This window comes from Danio aesculapii, chromosome 13 (genome assembly GCF_903798145.1).
Source record: "Danio aesculapii chromosome 13, fDanAes4.1, whole genome shotgun sequence".
NCBI lineage: Eukaryota > Metazoa > Chordata > Actinopteri > Cypriniformes > Danionidae > Danio > Danio aesculapii.
Genome location: NC_079447.1, coordinates 27,694,567 through 27,717,613, shown reverse-complemented (window position 1 = coordinate 27,717,613; position 23,047 = coordinate 27,694,567). Strand labels below are relative to the sequence as shown.

Genomic DNA, 23,047 nt, shown 5'->3' with positions numbered 1-23,047 from the left:
CGGTTAAATGGCTCCAATTATCAGTGTTGCCATATCAACGGGCTGGCACATGGAGACTGCATGCAGCACACACACAGCTGGTGTCTGACCTGATATGAGCACGGGCAGCAGCTCCTTTACTGTGTTCATGGAGGTGACCAACATCACACGGTGCTCTTGGTGTGTGAGTTCCTGCTGTCGCTCGTCGATCATCTTTGCCATCTTCGTCATTCCTAAAAAATGCACAAGCCAATGCAATGATGATTAGGTATGGGACGATAACTGTTTTCAAGGTATACTGTGCTTTGGAAAAGTGAAGGTTTTAAAACTGCCAAAAGTTTCTGCTATACAGTTCATAAGGTATATATATGATTTTTTTATTTACTGTTTTATTTACGATTTATTTATTTGTTTTTTTTTTGTTTTCCAGCAGAAAAATATCCAAAGATGCTGTTTTAATTGTCATGAAATCTGTGTTTTTGAACAGATTTGTTCAAAATGTAAAAATGTTTTTGTTTTTTACTCAGACATTTAAAAATAATATATTTTAGAGCAGTAAATCACAATACAGCGAAACTGTGAAACTGTGTTATTTTCATCCAAGGTTATCATACCATCAGAATCTTATACCAGCCCATGCCTAATGATGATGTAGAAGTCAAAGGTGTGAAAAATTACATTATATAATAAAAAAAAAATTTATAGTGAGACAGTATAAACATTAAGTACCTGACACAAAAATCAAAAAGGTACGCAAAGAAATGTCCTGCAAGAAATAAATCTACCAATGTAAAACATTGCATCTGAACAGTGCTATTAAAAATACACTAAATATTACTGGCTTTCGTGATGTTTTAAACATTTGTTTTAAAGTGAGTGCAACAACATAGGTAATCTGAATGAAAAAAAAAATCTGTGAACATATAAACTTCTAATATCTTTAAACTTGTATGCAAAACCTAAATATAAAATTTTTCCCAAGCATCAAATATGATTAAAAGCAGGATAACATTACTGATTAAGTTTATTAGTAACTGTAAAGGATCAAATCTACAGAAATATATTAAAAACATTAGTAACACTTGATGGTCCATTTGAGTATTAGTAGACTGTCTCCTTAATATCTGTTGATACTGCTACCAAACAGACATTTAACTGACTATAAGAAACTTTGCAAGTACATGTCAACTTACACTAACCCTAACCCCAACCTAACAGTCTACTTATAATCTAATGAAAATTAGTTGGCAGGTAGATGCAATGTCACTTAAATTCAACAATCAACCATCAAACTAAAACATTTAAAGCGGAGATGTAAAAATAATCAGTTAATCATTGATGAACATTTCATTCAGAAGGTGTAATAAATAACAAAGGCATCTGAAATTAATAATTCAATCACTCATGCAAACAGTTGAGCCAAGATGTCAACATCGTCAACCTTTTTATTTTATTTTAAACTTTATCCTTTAAAATTGTAATACGATGAAATAAAAACACAAAAACGTTTAACACAAGTACCTGGTCCCAGGTTTTTAGTGTAAGTGATCAAGTCCTCCATGGTTTCCACAACCTCTGCAACGGTCAGGTACTCCAGGATGCCCTTACACACGCGGATAATTTTACGCACCTACAATAACACAAAAGTAGAGACAAGTTTGTCAGTACAAACATTTCTTGGAAATCAAACCAATGATGTTTGTGTCACCCCCCCTTCCCAAACCCCCTTCAACATTATGGCTGTGTCCAAAATCGTATACTTACATACTATATAGTACACTAAAACAGTATGTGAGACGAGCAGCCATTGTATGTCTTGCTTTCTTAACACACCTGATTCAGATCATCAACTCGTTAACAGAGAGATCAATGAACTGGTCCTTGTGAGTCAAGTAAGAAAAACATACAGAATGACTGTTTCTCAATATGCCTTCTTCAACGTCCTCTTGTTCTCATGTAACGTCATCATCAACTGCCAAAACTCAAGACCGCAAGAACAGAGGACGCGTAAAAGTTCCCTTGAGAACTCGCTTAAGAAGGTTCATTAGTCATTGCGGCTGAATAAAGGAGGTGGGAAACACAGCATTTTATATAGAATTATTAATAAAGGTTAGAGATATAACTTATTTGTCTCAGGAGTTTCCCTAAATGAGACGGTAAAAGTAAACATTACCACGAAAATCTTAATAAAGGCATAACACATTAAGGGTGTTTATTTGCTGAAATTCGTATTAAAATGAGTTTTATTTGTATTGAGCAATGTATATTTGTAAGGTCTTTATGCACAGTATATATTGTGAAAAGGGAAAACAATAAATCGTTGTATGAATTATGTAATGTTTAAATAATTTTCCATTAAAAACGCGTGAAGGGAGAGACTCGGTGGCTCAGTGAGTAGCACAACCGCCTCACAGCAAGAAGATCGCTGGTTTGAACCTGTGTGGAGTTTGCATGTTCTCCTTGTGTTCGCGTGGGTTTCCTCCGGGTGCTCCGGTTTCCCCCACAAGTCCAAATACATGTGCTGTAAGCTAAAAATGCAGTAGTGTATATGTGCAATTGAGTGTGTATGGGTGTTTCCCAGTGATGGGCTGCAGCTGTTAGGGAATCCGCTGCGTAAAACATATGCTGGATAAGTTGCTGGTTCATTCCGCTGTGGCAACCCCAGATTAATAAAGGGACTAAGCTGAAAAGAAAACGAATGAATGAATAAAAACGCGTGAAGGTGACCATCGGGAACAACCAGGGAAGAACGCAGAATCTCATTTCTCACAGGACACGTTCTAGCAGTCTCCTGAGTTAGTTTTTCCGAGATAACTTGGCAAGACCGGTCTTTACGAGAATGGGAGTCTGTTCTCTGCATTCTTGGAATTGAGAAACAGCCAATGTGAAGGCCGGGGGGGGGGGTGGGGGGGGGGGGGGGGGGGGGGGGGGGGATGGCGGTGGACTAGAGCTGCACGATTTTGGCTAAAATGAGAATCACAATTTTTTTGCTTAAAATTAAGATCACGATTTTGTCATGATTCTGTGCATGTAAAGTAAAGGTTAATATGAGTAGGCTATTATTATTGTTATTTCTCAAACATATGGTAAAACAGCAGCAATAATATTATGTGTAGCTCTACTGTTGGTTAAAATGCTCAATTTTGAATAGACTTTGAATTTGTCCTGGTCATTGATGCACAGTAAGGGGATGACATCAGAATACAATTATTCAGAATTCTGAAGTTGAATTATTATGTTTGAGACATATGCTTGTCATTTGTCATTGAAAACATTATTAGATCTTTTTTTCTACTGGTGAAATCAGACATTTGTCATTATCAGATTCCCTCTTGCATTATATTCAACATTATAGGCTAGTAGTTATACCAGGGGTGGGCAAACTTGGTCCTGGAGGGCCGGTGTCCTGCATTGTTTAGCTCCAATACTAATCAAATACACCTGAACATCCTAATCAGTGTCTTCAAGATCACTAGGAATCTATAAGCAGGTGTGTTTGATTAGAGTTGGAGCTAAACTCTGCAGGACACCGGCCCTCCAGGACCGAGTTTGCCCACCTCTGAGTGACACTGTTAAACATTTATTTTCATGCACAACTCTTTGTGTTCGCTATGAAAGAAAAACATATTAAATGCTTGTCACAATCATAACTCTAAAATGCGATATGATAATTTAAACGATGTGCACGCTTTCGGTTTCATTTTCACTGCTAAGTGCTGTTCATACTTCCTGCGCGGCTCCCAAACGATCACTCTGTGCCACAAACTGAATGTTATTTACAACTTTATAACCTGTTATTCACAGCCTATGCAGGTTCTGATCACTGAAGTAGGGCGCCGCTGCGTAAAACATATGCTGTATAAGTTGCCGGTTCAGTCCGCTGTGGCGACCATAGATTAATAAAGCGACTAAGCCGAAAAGAAAATGAATAAATGAATAAAAACGCATGAAGGTTCTCTTTGGTAACAGCTCACGGTGAGCAGCTCACGTCACGTGTGATTTCGCGGTTGCGAATACATCATTACATGAATACAAAATTGACATTTTTGGGTGAATTATACCTTATAAATACAGTATGTGACACTTTTAACGACATTTGGAGGTGTCAATGTCGCTCAGCAACGCATAAAAAAACAATGTGAGGACTTGTGCGTCTGCCTTTATGCTTCTCTCCTGAACATGAAAATATGATTGGCAGAATCGTAGAAATGCTGGATTAAGATCATCTAGGGGATCGAATCGAGATCATGATATTTTTTGATTAATCGTGCAGCTCTGAATTGAAAATTACTGATTTAAAGGGACAGTTCACCCAATGTTCATTTACTCAGTATTTACTCCCATTCCAGTGGTTCCAAACCAGTTTGAGTATCCATCTCCTGTTGAACACAATGGAATACATTTTAAAGAGTGTTGGAAACTAATAGCCATTAATGTCCATAATAAAAAGAAATTTACTATGGAAGTCAACGCCTAACAGTTTTCAAGATTCTTCTATACACACTCCAAAAAATATTTTTTAAACACAATTCTTGAGATTTCATTGGGACAACTTAATTTTTTATGTTCAATCCACATAAATTTGTTAAAAGTGTTAAGTTAACTTAATTTGTGTTGGGACAGCATGAATGAATAGTGTGGAAGCTTGCATTATTTACAGTGTACCTTTAAAAGAAATAAACAACAGAAGAAAATAAACTCAAGCAGGGTTGAAACAGTTGAAGGGTGATTAAAGGTTGACAGAATACATTTTTTGTGAACTATCCCATTAGGCACTGGCTGAATCTACACTGATCAAGATGCATGTGAACATGCTTCTTTTTGGTCCACATGGAGGCATCACATTTGTCCTGCGCAATCAGCTAACATGTTTTATGCTAAATATGCTTAACAAGTCACTGTGGACTATGAAAACATACAGTACATTGTAGGTGCTTGAAAACAGTGATATACGTTTAATAGGGCTGTCAAATTTAAATTCATTAATATTTCTTTAACGCAAATTAATCATTTAAGGTTTAACCCCTTGCCGTTATTGTAAGATAAGGGTAGAATACAATGAATGAACACTGGTAATATCATTGATCAAGACATCAAGGGCACACCTAATATAGGGACTTTAGAAGTGTTAAAAATAAAAGCTATGAAAAATATTATAATAATCAAACTAGAGGATCTGTTTCTGTTTGCTTTTATATTTCAACACTGCACATTTACAGTTAAATACTTTATTTTAAAATCACAATTAAACACGATTATTCAATGTCCGTTATTGTGACTAACGTGATTGTTTTTTATGAATTGACAGTTGTAATATTTAGTCATGTGACATAAATTGATGACTAGCATTTTATTCTGTGGGCCTCAGTCACAAACAAAAACCCACATAAAACCATAGTACCACAACATCATGCTTACTCAATGCCCTGTGAACCGTACAGCTCCTTGAGAAAGATGATAGCAGCTCTATTAATAGAGCTCAGCATTTGCTTTTACCACAAACCGATGATCTAACAAGTTACCAGTACATAACATACACAGCACACAACCTGTGCTTTCTGGGAAATGCCTCATTTCAGTTTACACATTCGTTGTAAAATGTCTGCGATTTCAATGGTAAAAAACTGTAAGTATGCTACAGTAAAAATCTGTAGCCTGGTTAACAGTAATTTATTGTGAATTATTAAAGTTTAAGATAACGAATACAGAAAAACGTATATGAAAATTTTGGATTCAATTTGGATTCCTTTACCTTGATTACAAAAGAGCTGATTGTGACTTTTTAACGAATACAAAAAAAGGTATACGAAAATGGACTTCGTTTGCAAAGGCTGTTCGTTACAAATCTTATGACAGGGTTTATGCAGGTTTTATCAAGTCAAATTTAAGACTTTTTAAGACCCTTTAAGACCATTAAGAATGAAATTTTAGACTTAAACAGAGTTAAAGAATAGTTCTAATGGCCTGGAATTTTTTTGCTTTTTATTTTGACAATTTTTGTTTAGTTTTAGTTTATTTACTTTTTATTTTATTTACTTTTTGTGTTTATTTATTTTTTAAAATAGGTTATTTTATTGTTTATTTACTCTTGAGTTATGAACATGTGTTTTTGTATTTTTATTGCAAAGTTATGTTGTGTAAATGTTAGTACTCCAAAATAGTGGTGTATGACAAAAACATTAATGAGATATGGTTAACAATTAAACAACCACAGCTGCTCTTTTTTTACCATAAATTTTACAACTTTTTTTACAGTGTTATAAAGGTTATTTATGATCATGTTATAACAGTACAGTAATCATTAAATTTGCAGTTTGTAAGTTTGACACCCAGTGGTTGAACTAGGTATTGCACTCCTGGATCAAAACACATTTTCACTCGGCTCCTTCTCTGATGAGCGCACCCAAGCGCAGGTTGCCAGATTGACGTGAGTGTGCCTGACTTACAATCCTAAAGGCTGATTTGAACCCCTTTCTAACTAAAAGCAATGACACACAATAGAAGAAATGTTTTCCATACTACAAGGAGATTTTGTCCTAACGAACACCTGAAATTTCTATTTTTAAAAAACGACTTCTTTTTCTCACAGGTGAACAACAGGATGAACTATAATCGCCTCATGATCATACCCTATGAGGTGCACCTCATGTGCTTTATTCAGTGTTAAATGCTAATAATGCGAGTTGAATGCCATTTTACATGACATTTATTGTCATACTACCGAAAGCAGCAGCAGATAGTTCACCTTTATTTATTTTATAAATAAAATAAATAAAACAAACCGTTTGAAATTAAACTTCAGAACTGTGACTCTATGCAAGCCAACAAAAATTAATCATTCAGCATGTACATTTATTAATGCTAAAGATGTTTAATATGTATTAATTATAAACCTTAACATTTCGCTGGAGTGCAGTAAGTGCACTATTCTGCGCTTCTTAATGGCTGTATTTTAAATTTCTTTTGTGTTTCGTCTGGTGCAAACAGCCAAAGTGCTTATCACTTCAAAGCTCATAACGTAGTGTGTTGCTAGGACACGGGGTTACACGACCTAATGTTTACATATGTAATATTTATATTATTTGCTTATTAATAACCATCTTACATGGAACTCTGAATCTGCGTCTCAGTTCTGGGCAGTTACTGTCCACAGGAGGTCACATTTTCAATCGTGGGCACATGCTTTGAGAGCCTTCCTGACTGAGTGAAAGACACTGTTTTGTTACAAATTTTATTGTAATTAGTGTAATTTTTTTTTGTTATTATTTAGTGTGGTCATATAACATCTTTATTTTACTAAATCTAATCTTTTTTTATGGCTTCCTTGATTTTTATTGATGACATTTTATTTTATATGTTTTCTTAGCACATTCATTGGGGTGTACTTATTTTTGCACCATGATCATAAATTATTTAGTTTGAACAGTTCCAGTTTTTCCTTTGGTACCCTAATGTAAAAACCAATAAACTGCATTTGCACAAATATCTCATTAAACAGGATCCCAAAAGAGTATTAATTTAAAATCAAGATGGATGTCTCTCCGAAAAAGCTGCTAGGATGTACTCAGTTATGGTTGGCACTGTATATTACGAGCCTATTTACAGTTTTCAGTGTTGTCTTGTGATGTGAAATCTTGTGACCCGCAGGAGCAGTAACTTCAAAAGTAACTGGTGCTGAGAGAAGACACAGTGTGCGAGACGCTTTGCTCAGATCATGTGCTCTGTGTGCATGAGCTTCATTATACTGCGCCCACACGTCAACACGCAGGGGAGGCTGGATATGTGGAACGCAGCACATTAACAACACTTACTCTGCTCCAAAAAAAGCTATAGATGATCCGAATAATTGAAATTCAGGATGTGCCTTGAACTGATAAATCAGTAGACAGAAATAAATGTTTTACGAATCAGTCTGTTTTGTTCAGATAGGTATTCAACATAGAAACTAATGAGTTTTTACATTAAAAGAACACAAGCAATATTCACATCAAAACATCATATCATAATCAAAAAGCTCAAAGATAAAATATTAACATCTTTCTATAATGACAACTCGCGAAGAGATTTAGTATGGTAAAGAATATTTATATGGCGATGTTGATTTGTTTGGTCTTGGAGGAGTAGATCTGCTACGCTGCTGCTGCTTTGATTGTTATGGTATTCACAGACTCCAAACATAATATATATGTAACTAGTAGTGCATTACAATATTGAGTTCCTCCCCCAAAAATTGAACTAATCGCATTACTTAGTTACTTTTTATGGAAAGTCATGCGTTATATTACTTTTGAGTTACTTTTTTGCGTAAAATAGTGTCAATATAAATATGAGAGTCCTATATCTATATCTATTTAGTACTGTCATGGAAAAATATTACAATACAATGCAATTCCTAGCCTTCCTAACAACACAATTTAAGGTAAATATAAAACTTAAGAAACAGGTTTATAATGTGTCAGTCAATGTGAGGATATATGAATCTAAAGTAGGCTATGAAACGAAACGTCAACTGAAACTATCATTGAGACATAATTCCTATTCATACCTCGGCTTCATCGAAGGTCAGCAGCAGGTCTGAGGTGCCTGAGAGGATTCCCCGTGAGCCGTCGATGAGGTAATCACGGGCCGGGACAGAGTACGGGTCTGTTCTCAGCATCTGAGCCGCTTCCACCAGCTTTGCACAGGCGTTCTCCACCCTGACAGACAAAAAAAATTTGCAGTTGAAACTATAAATAAAAGCTGAGATTAGTTTTTTTTCCATAATGATGCCTCTTGTACATTGTCTTATTATCTTTTGGGAGAAAGTCACACAGGTCATTTCCAGTCAAAAAAAAATGCTCATTGGATAAAACTATCTTTAATAAGAATTTGCCAAAGATATAAATAATAAAAGAGTCCACTTAGTGTTAGTCTGCTTTTTATACTGGATTTAAAAAATGTAAATAAAACAAAAACTATTTATGAATATGCAAAATAAAATAAAGCCATAGTGGTCTTATTCTTTTTTAACAGGAATTTCAGTTTGTTGTAAACTTCAGTTTATAAAACTCTTCCATTCAGAACTTAATTTGAAACTTCTGATTTCAAATTGACTCTTAAACCCAAAGATCAAATTTTCAATCTTTATCTGATGTATGATTAAAACTCTACCAGGCATTATATAGAATAGTCTCATATTTTATATTATGTCTATTTTCATCAGACAATATATTTAAAAATATAGTTTTGACTATTTGACTGATGTATAGGTGACTTAGTTCAAAAGGTAGCAGAGAATGCGTGAACCCATTCATTTCAACTGTGGAAATTCATCAGTAAAACAGCTCAAAAACAATCTCACATAGCATTAAATTTCCCACAGGCAAGTCATTCATTTACTAATGAACTCTAGAAATGAGCATTTTTCAAAATATCTCCACCATATTAACTTATATATTCATTACATTAATTTGTTTTAGAACTTTTATCATTGGATTTTAAAGTAAAATGTCATGTTTGAAATGGACATGTTTGTAACAATTTTGTGTTTGACTGTTAATCATTACACTATCAAAATAAACAACAATTGAATTTAACAGTTTTATACACTGCTGTAACTTTATTCATTAATTTTTCTTCCCCTTATTTATCAGGGGGCACCACAGCCCTCCCAGCCACAACCCAGTACTGGGAAACACCCATACTTTCTTACATTCACACACATACGGCCAATTTTGTCCACCCAATTCATATACCACATGTCTTTGGACTGTGGGGAAAACCGGAGCACTCAAAGTAAGCCAACGCCAACACGGGGAGAACATGCAAACTCCACACAAAAATGCCAAGTGACCTAGCTGGGACTCAAACCAGCGACTTTCTTGCTGCGAGGCGATGGTACTAACCACTAAGCCACCATGCCACCCCCTGTTGTAATTTGTAGCCTTTAATTTTTAGTAATGTCCAAGTAATAGTTTACAGCATTGTACACAGAATATGTTTGGTATTTTTAAGCAGACTGTAATTTAATTCATTTAAAGACAAAGCAACAATTAAATTAGTACACCAATGTTGCTAAGAAGTATACCCTAGTCACACTGCTGGGTTTCACACAATCGATTTGCATTAGGACAACATTAAAGGTGCAGTATGTAAGATTGACGCCCAGTGGTTGAACTAGGATCAAATTCTTGGATCAAAACAAATGCAAGCGCAGGTTGCCAGATTGAGGACCAAAGGAGCGAGTCTGACGATGGAGCCTAAAGACTGATTTAAACCGTGTTCTAAATAAAAGTAACAGCACACAATAGAAGAAATATTTTCCGTATTAAAAGGAGGTTTTGTAGTAACCAACACCTCGAAATGATATATTAGAAATGGCTTCTATTTCTCACAGGTGAACAACAGGATAAACTGTGATCACCTCAGGTAAACCTTGTGTGCTTTATTCAGTGTTAAATGCTAATAATGCAAGTTTAAATGCCATTTTACATGACATTTATATTGCCATACTACTGAAAGGAGCACAAACGACCACAAACTGAATAAGGGAGGGGGGAGGGGGGGGGGGGGGGGGGGTAGAGCAATCACATAGTGAAGAGGGGGGGTTGTGACGCGGGGCCCCTTATCACGCGGTCTGCTATGCCTCTGCAGGTAGGGTGTTGTTGGGACACGGGGTTACAATGTAACCTGCTCACCTAATATTTACACTCGTTATATTTGTATTATTTTCTATTTAATAACCTCATGTGGAACTCTGAATCTGCATCTCATTTCCGAGTCTGCTACTGTCCACCAGAAGTCTCATTTTGATCACGAGCACATGCTTTGTGAAAGTCTTTCTGAATGAATGAATGAATGAATGAAATAAGCTGTTTTCCACCAAGGCAACCTGGGGTGCTGAAAGATAATTGGCTAAAGTGGCAGTGGGCGTGTTAAAAGAACCAAAACAAAGACAGCGTTCTGGCACATAACTCACATTTTCAAAGCAGAATATCTGACTTCAGCATTGTTTTTTAGATAAACAAGAATGCTTACTTAGCATGTTTCTTAAATATCTGCAAACATATGATGGTATTTTTATGCTTTAGAAGAGTCAAAAACTTACATACAGCACCTTTAAAGAATCATAACTTACTCGTTTTTGCAAATTTAAGTAGACTGAACATAAAACAATTAAGTTGCTCCAAAAAATTTCTAGATTTGTGTTGTTTCAGTAGTTTTACAAACAGCAAACATCTGAGTGCAGTGAAAATGTAGCAAACTCTATCACACCATGACTTATATGAGGAATTTTATGTACCAACCTGCAATTTTTGTATTACATTATGCTCCTATACCATATATATTTAAATGAATATTGTATATTATTTTAATATGAATATTCGAAAAAAATCTGTAACGCCTGACTCCAATAATAGTTGCCATTCCTAACTGTTTTAACTGCAATTAAACCACAGATCAAGATTATTTAAGCACTCAATTCCCAGAACAGAGTGCAGTAAACAATTCCAAAGCTCTCCAGCAAAGCAGAGTAGAAAATCTTGTCTCAGACACTAGATAACCCTGTATTAATAGAAATTAAAACACGGCCTGCAGGAGTGTTGAATGATGACGTGTTCAGGAGGAGGTTTCTCTTGATCATTATCCTGCGGTGGAGACCCACACTTATGCAGACTCCCCGCTGTATGAGGCACCACCGGGTGTCAATGCTTACAACACAGCCTATATATAGACAAGCTCACATTTCCTGTCACCGACCACATGTGTGCTGATTGATGAGCCTCTGCCAGCTTGTGTTTATGGTGCCAAATGTGTCAGCTAAGGCTTTTGCGGTCTTTAAGCAAGCCCATCTGCCCAGCCACTTCATTTCAGATTCATATAGATACTCTCCACTTCATCCGACAGGCTTGATCTAGTCTGATTGTTTTATGGTAATCACACACTTTATATGAAACACAATTTGACTTATCTTTCATATATCAGTAGCACAAATTATGCAGAAGGAACATGCCAAGAGCAATAAAAGTGTTTGTTAAGCTTTATCCTCTAACAATAGCCCTTCCTATTGTTATCTAAACCTTTCTGCTTGTTTTCTATAGGTCCTTGTGTCTATAAAATAACTAAAATTATGTACAAAATGATAAACAAATCCCATACTCCAAATCATACTCCTTACCCTAAGTCACCCATAAGACTGCCATGAATCCTTTATAATCATGATATGACACATGAATATTTATGAGATTTTATGCATGCTTATGACAACTGTTATTAAGTAATCAACTGTTATTAAGCAATCAGTGGGGCAGCACGAAGGTCGCTGGTTCAAGCCCCGGCTGGGTCAGTTGGCATTTCTGTGTGGAGTTTGCATGTCCTCCACATGTTCGCGTGGGTTTCCTCTGGGTGCTCCGGTTTCTCCCACAGTCCAAAGACATGCAGTTCAGGTGAATTCATTCATTCATTCATTTTCTTTTCGGCTTAGTCCCTTTATTAATCTGGGGTCGCCACAGCAGAATGAACCACCAACTTATCCAGCATATGTTTTACACAGCGGATGCCCTTTAAGATGCAACCCATCTCTGGGAAGGTACAGGTGAATTGAATAGGCTAAATTGGCCATAGTGTATGTGAGTGTTTGCAAGAGTGTATGGGTGTTTCTCAGTGTTGGGTTGCAGCTGGAAGGGCATCCGCTGTCTGAAACATGCTGGATAAACTGGCAGTTCGGCTGTGGCGACCCCAGATTAACACACTCACTGGTCACTGTATTACCGGTTGGACCCTCTTTTGTCTTCAGAACTACCAGAATCCTTCATGGCACAGATTCAACATAGTACTGGAAATATTCCACAGAGACTTTAATCCATATTTACATGATAGCATTACGTAGTTGCTGCAGATCTGTCAGCTGCACATCCATGATGTGAATCTCCCGTTTCACCACATCCCAAAGGTGCTCTATTGGATTGAGATCTGGTGACTGTGGAGGCCATTTGAGTACAGTGAACTCATTGTCATGTTCAAGAAACTAGTGTGAGATGATTCACGCTTTATGACATTGTGCATTATCCTGCTGGAAGTAGCCTCAGAAGATGGGTACACTGTGGTCATGAAGGGATGGACATGGTCAGCAACAATACTCAGGTAGGCTGTAATTCATTACAAACATGCACTGTTTAACAAATGTTTTAAACTTGTAAAACTCATTCTTGATCACATTTGATGATGATCACAGAGAGCTGAACAGATCTTTTAATCCCACTTGCTTTGCACACATCCTGTCTTGTTGATATGATTATACGCGTTACTACAGAGACATGTTAATACACTGCTGTCAATCAATTCGGACGGCGGAGAAACCTACATCATGTTACGATGGGCCTCAAAATGAGAGGGATTTGAGTCCTATTTTAACATAGGAAATTTTAAAAAAAGAGACTTATTGTCTTTATATCACCCCAATATGTCTGTGGACACATACCTACATACAGTTCTGTCCAAACAGCTTACAAAAGATTATTTTAATCATAGGTGCCCTTTAATCACTTACTGCTCAAATGAGTAACTTTCGTAACATTAAATATGCCATAGAGTGCATTTATTCAATTGTTCTCTAAATAATTCTCTGATAACTACATAGTACTGTAGTTATGTGACTTATTCATTCATTTTCTTTTCAGTTTAGTCCCTTTATAAATCTGGGGTCGCCACAGCAGGATGAACCGCCAACTTATCCGGCATATGTTTTACGCAGCGGATGCCCTTCCAGCTGCAATTCATCACTGTGAAACAGCCATACACTCTCATTCACACACACATACATTACGGACAATTTAGCTTACCAAATTCACCTATGCTGCATGTCTTTGGACTGTGGGGGAAAGAGCACCCGGAGGAAACCCACGTAAACATGGGGAGAACATGCAAACTCTACACAGAAATGTCAACTGACCAAGCCGAGGCTCAAACCAGCAACTTTCTTGCTGTGAGGCGATTGTGCTACCCACTGCACCACCGTGACACCCTTATGTAGCTTAGGTAAGTTCAATTTATATCATGTTTATATTACATGATATAATCATCAATATTACAGTCATGTTATAAGCTCAAATATAACCACATAAATTAATATAAAATAGGTTTTGATCATATTTGGAATGGTCACGAATATTAATAGGCTCTGCTCTGATACTACATTTATATTCCTAAAAAAATCTACTCCGAAAAAACTCTACAATCTGTCAATTAAAAACCGAGAACTGTAATTATGATTCTTTTTACGATATTTAATTTCTCTGAGCGCTTTTATCTTTTGTGGTGTGAAGAACAAAGGAACAAGCACCTTGTTGTGTTCTCTGTGACTTTCTGACTAAAGCATTGGAGAGAAGGATGACTAGGAGGGTGAGAGACAGTCACAAACAGACATCAATATTAAACAGATTCAATACTAACTGCTCCATCTGCATCAGCTGCCAAGACACCACTTCACACAGCCCGAGAGGCACTAGCAGAAGCAATCATACACTTTTTTTTACCTAGACTTATCAATAATGCATTGTAAGCTTGCTGGAAACCTCCTACAAGCTTCAGCGCTGAGGGTATGACTCAGACCCTGACGTAGAACCATCGCAACAGCCCTACAACACCTATTTAAACTTCATATCACATTGTTCATGATTTTAAATTTTTAATGCATTTAAAAATCTCATAAACTCTGCCAATCAGGCCTAATCCACCTTTTTTCTAAACCCTATCATACTTTATGTAAATTACAGATGTAACTTCCATTAAACTAATCAATAAGTGCGCAAACAAGTGTTTAAAAATCTGAGTACAATGAGATGTCATTATTCTCCTCACAGTTCAGCTACTGAATATTTAAAAACTAATCAGAAGAGACAAAGTACTTTCAGACGACTATGAATAACCCCTAAAACAAGTATTTCTGTATGCTACTGTCAATATTACAGTCGTACTGTATATAGAGTAGGCATGGGACGATAACCAGTTTCAAGGTTTATCGTAGTTTGGAAAGTCAAGGTTTTAAACCACAAAAAAAATATATATCTGTTATAACGTTCCTAAAGTATATTGTAAAGTTTTTTATGTTTTTTTTTTTTTTATATCTTGTAAAGAAATCTGTGTTTTTTAAACTAATGAACCTAGCATAAGTCAATGATTTATTTTAATTATTTAGCTTGACATGTTTCCTGGTCAAAGTATTATAAATGTGAATTATTGTCTAAATATTGTGTAAATATTGTGTTCAATAGGGAAAAATGTGTTGATTTTTACTAAGACATTTAAAAATAACTTATTTTAGAGCAGTGATTACAATACTGTGAAATCGTGATTTTTTATCTAAGGTTTTCATACCATCACAAACTTATACTGTCCCATGCCAAATATGGAGTATTATTTGCTGTAGGGAATAAAAAGTGATTTATGCTTTAGAATTGCATTATGAGACCTTGATCTTTCTTCCAACAACTGTAACCTTCAAAAGTACGAAAAAGTCAGACTTTTATTAACATTTTTAATAGTTTAAAGTGATATATTGTCTGGGTTGGTGTTGTATTTTACAGTACAAAAGCCTTGTAATAAACTGCCAGTACATTTTCTGTTATTTTACAGACTTATGTCTCTATATATTACTTCTAACAGATTATTCCTTCATTCATTCATTTTCTTTTCGGCTTAGTCCCTTTATTAATCTGGGGTCGCCACAGTGGAATGAACCGCCAACTTATCCAGCATATACTTTACACATCATACTTCTGGATAGGCTGGAAAACTGGGTTGAGCTGTCTGGGATGGTCCTCAAATGGTTCAGATCTTACCTTGAAGACAGACATGCCGGTGATTCTAACTGTTAGGTTAAAAATACCAACCGTGACATTATTTAAAATACTAAGTTATAAATGAAACTATTATTTAACATTTCCTTATGTACTCTGTTGAAAAAAAAAACAGCATATGCTGGCTGGATATATTTTAAAGCATGGCTGATGGTTTGAGCTGGTTCTTTGCTGGTCATCTGTTGGTCCTAAATAATTAGCTCCGACTCAGGACCAGCACAAACCAGCAGCCATGCTTCAAAACACAACTAACCAGCATATGCTGTTTTTCTCAGAAGGTTATATGGATAATTTGTATACAACCTTATTATTTAAATCAATTACTTTCAGCTATTTTGAATAGAAGTTCCCTAAACTGAAAGTCAAACAATTATTTAAAACAAAGTGGCCACATGCTTAAAAAGGTCGATAGGTATCTCAAAATATGAATGAGCAAACTAAATTTCAGATGTTTACACAATCCTTTCAAAATTCTCTTGATAAGGTAAAAGCATATGCCTTGTTATTCCTATGCAAAACTTGTCTGTGTGTGTGTGGGTGGAGGACACAAATTTCTATAATGGCATGTGTATCACCTAGGTATTACAATGTTGAGGTAGTTTATGAGGACATGCTTTGTGTCCTTGTAATTTAAAATCATACATAACAGGGTTTTTTACATTCGAAAATTCCTGCAAATTTTTAGGGTAGGGTAAGGCCATAAAATAGCATTTTTACAGTGTAAAATACATTACACCTATGGAGAGGCCCCATAAAACACAAAAAACAACCTGTGTGTGTGTACCAAATGTGTGCGTGTGTGTGTTCAGAGTGATTAAAGTAATGTATGTTCACATGACAAACACCAGCAGGGAAACAGGAAGCTCAGGTCTTACTTAATGAAGGCCGATGGCATGTCTCTCTTCATAATCTTGTCTTCTGTGGTCTGCACTGTCTCCTTCCCCACCTGTGAACACATGCAAAACAAGCATGCTTACTAGATGTAAAATGAAGAGACCATTAAATGCATTATTGTTTTTCTTCCACCATGCAGCGTCCACTCAGTAAGGTTATAGACACTCATGTGGAGAAGCTTTAGTCCTCAGGCAGACCAGACGGATGCAGCTTGTGAATGGTGTCGCTCTGAGAGTCTGGACACAATAAGGCACTATGTGTCTTGGATGAGCCCTGAGGACTCTCGCTGTCTGGGACGCTGCCAGTACTGCCAACTGTCCAATCTAAAACAACATCCAAGCACCCACGTTGCTCATCTGTCTCATCTGTTGCTCATTGATTATTTCCGCAAATGAACACATGGAAATATAAAAGAAATCGAAACACTCCTAAAACAAGACACAACACATAAATTAAACAAAACTAAACAAAAACAGGATTAAATGCAAATATTATTTGAAAAAACTTTTAACAAAACAATAGAGTGCAATAAAGCAAAACAAACAAAACACACAAAACAAACAACAAAAAGATGATAGAATACACAAAACTAGAATATAAATAATCTTTGCAAAAACGTTGTTGGTGAATAAAACAACAACAAAATACAAACAAAGCATAATCAGCCACCACAGCACAACTAAAACAAAACAATAAAAAATAAAAAAAACAATTTTAATAAATGTGAGTATATTATGCTTTGTTTGTACTTTGTTGTTGTTTATTTCACCAACAACGTTTTTGCAAAGATTATTTATATTCTAGTTTTGTTTATTCTATCATCTTTTTGTTGTTTGTATGTATATATATGAGGCCCGCTGCAAAGTGACGTAGGTGTGTGATTTCCCCACCCACTGAATTGATTGACAGCCGCGTATTAACATGCCTCCGTAGATCTTTTAATCCCAGTTGCTTTGCGCACATCCTGTCTTGTTGATATGATTATGTGCGTGTATAATCATATCAACAAGACAGGATGTGCACAAACAAACTGGGATTAAAAGATCTGTTCGGCTCTCTGTGATCATCAATCATCATCAAATGTGATCATATATATATATATGTGTGTGTGTGTGTGTGTGTGTGTGTGTGTATAAATATATATATATTAGGGGTGGGCGGTACACCGGTGTCATAGTCATCACCGGTGTGACATTGCGCCACGACATGGATTTTCTAATACCGTCAATACCGTAATAAATCAATTATGCACCTTAAACGGCTGCATTTACATCAATAATAGCTAATTCTAAATAATAAGGCATTCAATTTTCTTCAAACGTTCAGTTGTGGTCTGAATACCTTATACTTCCTTATACTACAGGGCTCGAAATTGCAACCATTTTGGTCGCATGAGCGCCCGAAATGTAATCTATGCGCCCTCATAATATATTTGGGAGCATTTGTGCGACTGAATATAATGGTTGTAGTGCAATCTGATTTTATTTTCTCTAAAAACTTGCTGAATCGCTCTACCCTGCCGCTGTATTGGTTCATATTAGCTGTCAATCACTCAACGCTTCCCGCTGTCAGATAACAGGGAGCTTTTGTTACTGCAGGAAATGCAAACGGCTGAAGAGTGAAAAGTGCACAGGTTTGCAAACCTCACCTAAAGTTATAATAATAATAATGGCGCAGATGACAGCGATCATAACATGAGGTAAATGTTGATACACCAGCTGAGATCAATCGAGTGTTTTCGGAGAAGGTGCCTGAATCTTGATGCGTTGCATTCACCGCGTGTTCAGCGCAAATGTCCGCTAAATATAAAGTCTAATACTGTACACATCATCGCCAAAGAAACTCACCTTTACTAAGTTTACACTGAAACTACAGCTCATAACAAAGAGCGGAATTGCGCCGGTGGTCATCATGAGAATCCTGCTCTGTCTGCTCATAAATTGGTGCGGCTGACTCGCCTGCTTTATTCCACCAACACAGAGAAATGAAGATCAGCTCATAACGAGACTGAGCATTTACAATGACCCAAACCGAAACTTTTAAAGAGTGATAGAAGTGAGACTTTTTTTTGTCTGTTCTTCATTGAGATGTATATTATTTTGCTATTGAAAGTAATACCATGATATTATACCGTCACCGTTTAAAAGATGAAAAATACCGTGATATTAATTTTAGGTCATATCGCCCACCTCTAATATATATATGCGTGTATAAATAAATAAAATAAATTTAAAAAAATATATATATATATATATAAATCTCATTCTTATACTCCTCAACAAATACATCAAATAATCATCACGAAAGTTTTTACTGTAGTATTTTTCACAAAAGTTACATGAGATCTGCTTCCTTCATGTCTGTCACTGTGCTGTTTATCTGATGCAGCGGGAGATTGAGGCACAATCAAAGAAAATTCCAACATTCTAAAAGGTAGAATAAATAATCTGATGGGTGTTTTGAGCTGAAACTTTACAGACACATTCTGGCGACACAAAAAGCCTCATCTTAAATCTTGAAAAAGGGGGGGGGAAGTAGGTGCCCTTTAAAATAATTGTGAGAAAAAATCTGTTTTGAAATCCATTTTTAATTTAATTTTCAATTTGAAAATCATTTTGTGATTTGAAGACATGTTATGATTTCAAATATTTAGCGAATTTATGCCTTTATTGTCATATCAAGTAGTTTCCACAAATCAGTTCAAATGCTCCATTCTAATTATTGATTCAGACTTAATTAATTCACTGACACTAGGTTTATGCTGCTGCATAAAAACATAAACCAGAGTAGTTGACAGTTCATTCCACTGTGGCAACCCTTAAAAAATCAGGGACTAAGCCAATGTAAAATGAATTAATGAATAATTCACTGATTATCTTCCCTCACAGAAATTGTTTTAACCCAAACCTATCATCAATGAATATGTTTTTTTATACAAATGTATATTCAAACAAATATGAATAATAAAATTACAGCAAAATCATTTAGAATTTTAAATCATGACCCTGGAGGTGACAAGATATCAGAGCCCACATGTCCACGTGGTGCGTTTGCCCTTTCACTGGACATCAGGAATGACATTACAGTGTCCTTCTTTAGAGTCCACTAATGCAGAGATAGCAGTCCAACAGAGAGATGTTTGTTATCTCCACCCAGCACATGCTCACTTCCCTCCTGCTCTTTTTTTCCAGTGATGCAATTACACTGAGGCAGTCGCATTCATTTGTCTATTCTCCGTCTCTGAATCATATTTGAAGATTTTCAAGCTCTCGTGAATTGCATTTACACAGCTTTCATTTGATTGGCCAGGTGAAAATAGAGTCAAATAACACAATGAGTTGAAAACCAGGCCAAACAGACATACTGTAAATAGTAAATAATAGCGTGCATTGATTCACAGCCGATGACCTGCTAAGGACCATTGATCGCATTGGCATGTGCAAAGCGTGTAGTTGTGAATGGAGGACAGCGCTTTTGTAGTGCGTTGCGTTTTAGTGGGACTCATAAATAAGGCTAACTGGGTTAACTGCTGTGCTAAAGTGGGAACACAGATCTGCGCACACAGCAGCCAGTCACAAACATCAGCTCTGTTCATGCTGCTTTCAACAGACTGACTGAAAAATGCTGCACAGCCTGTTTGTTTGGTAGATTCATCAGAATGAAAAGTCTTCATTCCAGTTCCAGATAAACATACTCATTCAAAGCACATCCATCTGGTAAAACGTCATGTGGCTAGAGGGTTGATCGATTGCATTTGTTTCTTCACTATATCTATTAACAAGTATCTGATACAGAATATTGAAATGCACATCTCAGTGAAGCCTTCACCTCACACTTCTCTTGAGATACTGGACCTTCAGCCACATTCCACATGGTTATTCTTAGCTTGGTGTCATGGTCTGTAAGGCCAACTGAGGGGCAAGAAGCAACAGTGGTAAATAAGAGCCCACTGCCACCTTACTCTGGGGTTTACAAGCTCCAGTGAATGTCAACATAATACAAAAAATAAATAAATATCTAAAAAACAAGCGACAAGTGTACAAAACATGCATTTAAAATTAATTATTTTAATTATTTGATATTTTAATTATTATTCATTCATTTTCCTTTGGCTTAGTCCCTTTATTCATCAGGAGTCGCCACAGCGGAATGAACTGCCAACTTATTCAGCATATGTTTACCACAGCAAATGCCCTTCCAGCTGTAACCCATCACTGGAAAACACCCATTCACATTCAGACACACTCATACATCTGTACCACATGTCTTTGGAATGTGGGGGAAACCGGAGCACCCGGAGTAAACCCACACGAACACGGGAAGAACATGCAAACTCTACACAGAAATGCCAAACGACCCAGCCGGGGCTCGAAGCAGCGACCTTCTTGCTGTGAGGCGACTATGCTACCCACTGCACCACCGTGACGCCCCAAAACACTATTGTCACAATCACCAGTGATCTAAACACCATAGATCGCTGGAAAACATTCACATTCACACAAACTACAAATCTGCCGGTTTATGGACTATAGACCCAGTCATGCAACACACACGCTCACCTGCTCCTAGTCATCACTGATTAGACACACAGCTGAAACTGCTTTTGGACTGATTACACAGACTATATACACCTTCCAAACACACTCTTGTGGCTGAGTCTTGTTTTCTGTATAGTGACATTACAACGCGTTTCCTTTGTCTTGCTTTGCCATTTTTTGATCCTCGCCTTGTTTTGTTTGTGTACGTGTTTGCTCCTGGGTTGACTGTTGCTTGTCTGACTATCCCTGTTCAATAAAACCCTGCATTTGGATCTGCACCCTGTTTTACAACACATTTCTGTTACCGCTATTATATTAAGTACATTTTTACTTCCTGCACCTAAACTTAAGATGGGGTCAACTGATTTCAAAGGAAGTGATGATGATTTCTTGCATGACTATACTATCAAAAAAAAAAAGTTTACATTAGCCTGATTTCTCCAAAAGAATTTAATAAATGCTATAATACAAACCTAATTGGTTAACTAATCTAAAAAATAAACAAATAAAAATAGAAAACACTGACATATTTATTTTGACCATGCATTTACAAAAAAAAGCAGTGCTTTCGGGATCTTTTAATCATGACATTAATATCTCTGCAAATACTGTGGGGCGACACGGTAGCGCAATGGGTAGCACGGTCGCTGGTTCGTGCCTCGGCTGGGTCAGTTGGCATTTCTGTGTGGAGTTTGCATGTTCTCCCCGTGTTCGCATGTGTTTCCTCCGGGTGCTCCGATTTCCCCCACAGTCCAAAGACATGTGCTGTAGGTGAATTGGGTAAAAACTGGCTGTAGTGTATGTGTGAATGAGTGTGTATGGATGTTTCCCAGTGATGGGTTGCAGCTGGAAGGGCATCCGCTGTGTAAAACATATGCTGGATAATTTGGCGGTTCATTCCGCTGTGGCAACCCCTGATGAATAAAGGGACTATGCTGAAGGAAAATGAATGAATAAATATTAGTCAGATGTTGAATGTACAAAATCTTCTACTGAGACAGAACCCTTCCTAGTTGCAAAAGTGAAAAATGCTTTATTTTATTCTTTTGTCATTGTTATTAAAAATTCAGGAGGATTTTATGCTATTGCAGCAGATCCATCTGAGATGGGAAAAAATGGTCTGGGTGGCTAAATACCCACATTTATACAGTAATAATGAGTTACATTATTAAGTAAACATGTATTGCATTCTTTTAGATACAAAAAAATATCTTTACAACTACCAGAAGTCCACACAATAACTACATCAAAAAACATGGGACCACAAGACTAAAAGTGATGACAGACTATCGAAATTTGACTGATTTTAAAATCTGTGCTGACATTATACAGACAGATCATAACTGAAGCGCACATTTGATGTTATGATCATTAGCAGTTGAGGGTCATTAGCATTGGTACTCCAGCTAATAAACACTCAACCAGCCATTCACCCGGACTACACCTCCCATAATGCTCTGCATCTTACAGCTGAGCCAGTTAACAAATCATAACCCGTGTTTCATGTTTCCTTGTTTCCATTCTTGGACATTTTTTAGTTTTATGTTTGTTGTTGCCCGCCTGCCCTGACCTCTGCCAGTCTATTGTATTTACTCTCTTTGGATTACTTTTTACATTGTTTGCACCTCTCTCAACTTCTGCCTGCCAGAACATTCTTTAATATAAAGCTGCAAGAGGAACGTCATATTATTCTAACCCGTGAACACATATTATCATGTATTTGAGTGGACACTAACATACTATAATTGCCAATTTTGTTCTTAGTGTGAACAGGTCTTGATGGTTATATGCACTGCACAA

At 36.6% G+C, this 23,047-nt stretch overlaps 1 protein-coding gene across 2 annotated transcripts in view; it reads right to left on the bottom strand.

Annotated features, from left to right (window-relative positions):
• vcla (vinculin a) overlaps nucleotides 1-23,047 on the bottom strand; it is a 70,583-nt gene that overhangs the window by 40,145 nt on the left and 7,391 nt on the right. For both annotated transcript variants that reach the window (XM_056470506.1, XM_056470507.1), the window contains exons 2-5: nucleotides 16,691-16,761; nucleotides 8,525-8,675; nucleotides 1,501-1,609; nucleotides 90-212 (exon numbers count right to left, since the gene is read on the bottom strand). In XM_056470506.1, coding sequence (XP_056326481.1) covers nucleotides 90-212; nucleotides 1,501-1,609; nucleotides 8,525-8,675; nucleotides 16,691-16,761 — 454 coding nt within the window. The remainder of the gene's footprint in view (nucleotides 1-89; nucleotides 213-1,500; nucleotides 1,610-8,524; nucleotides 8,676-16,690; nucleotides 16,762-23,047) is intronic.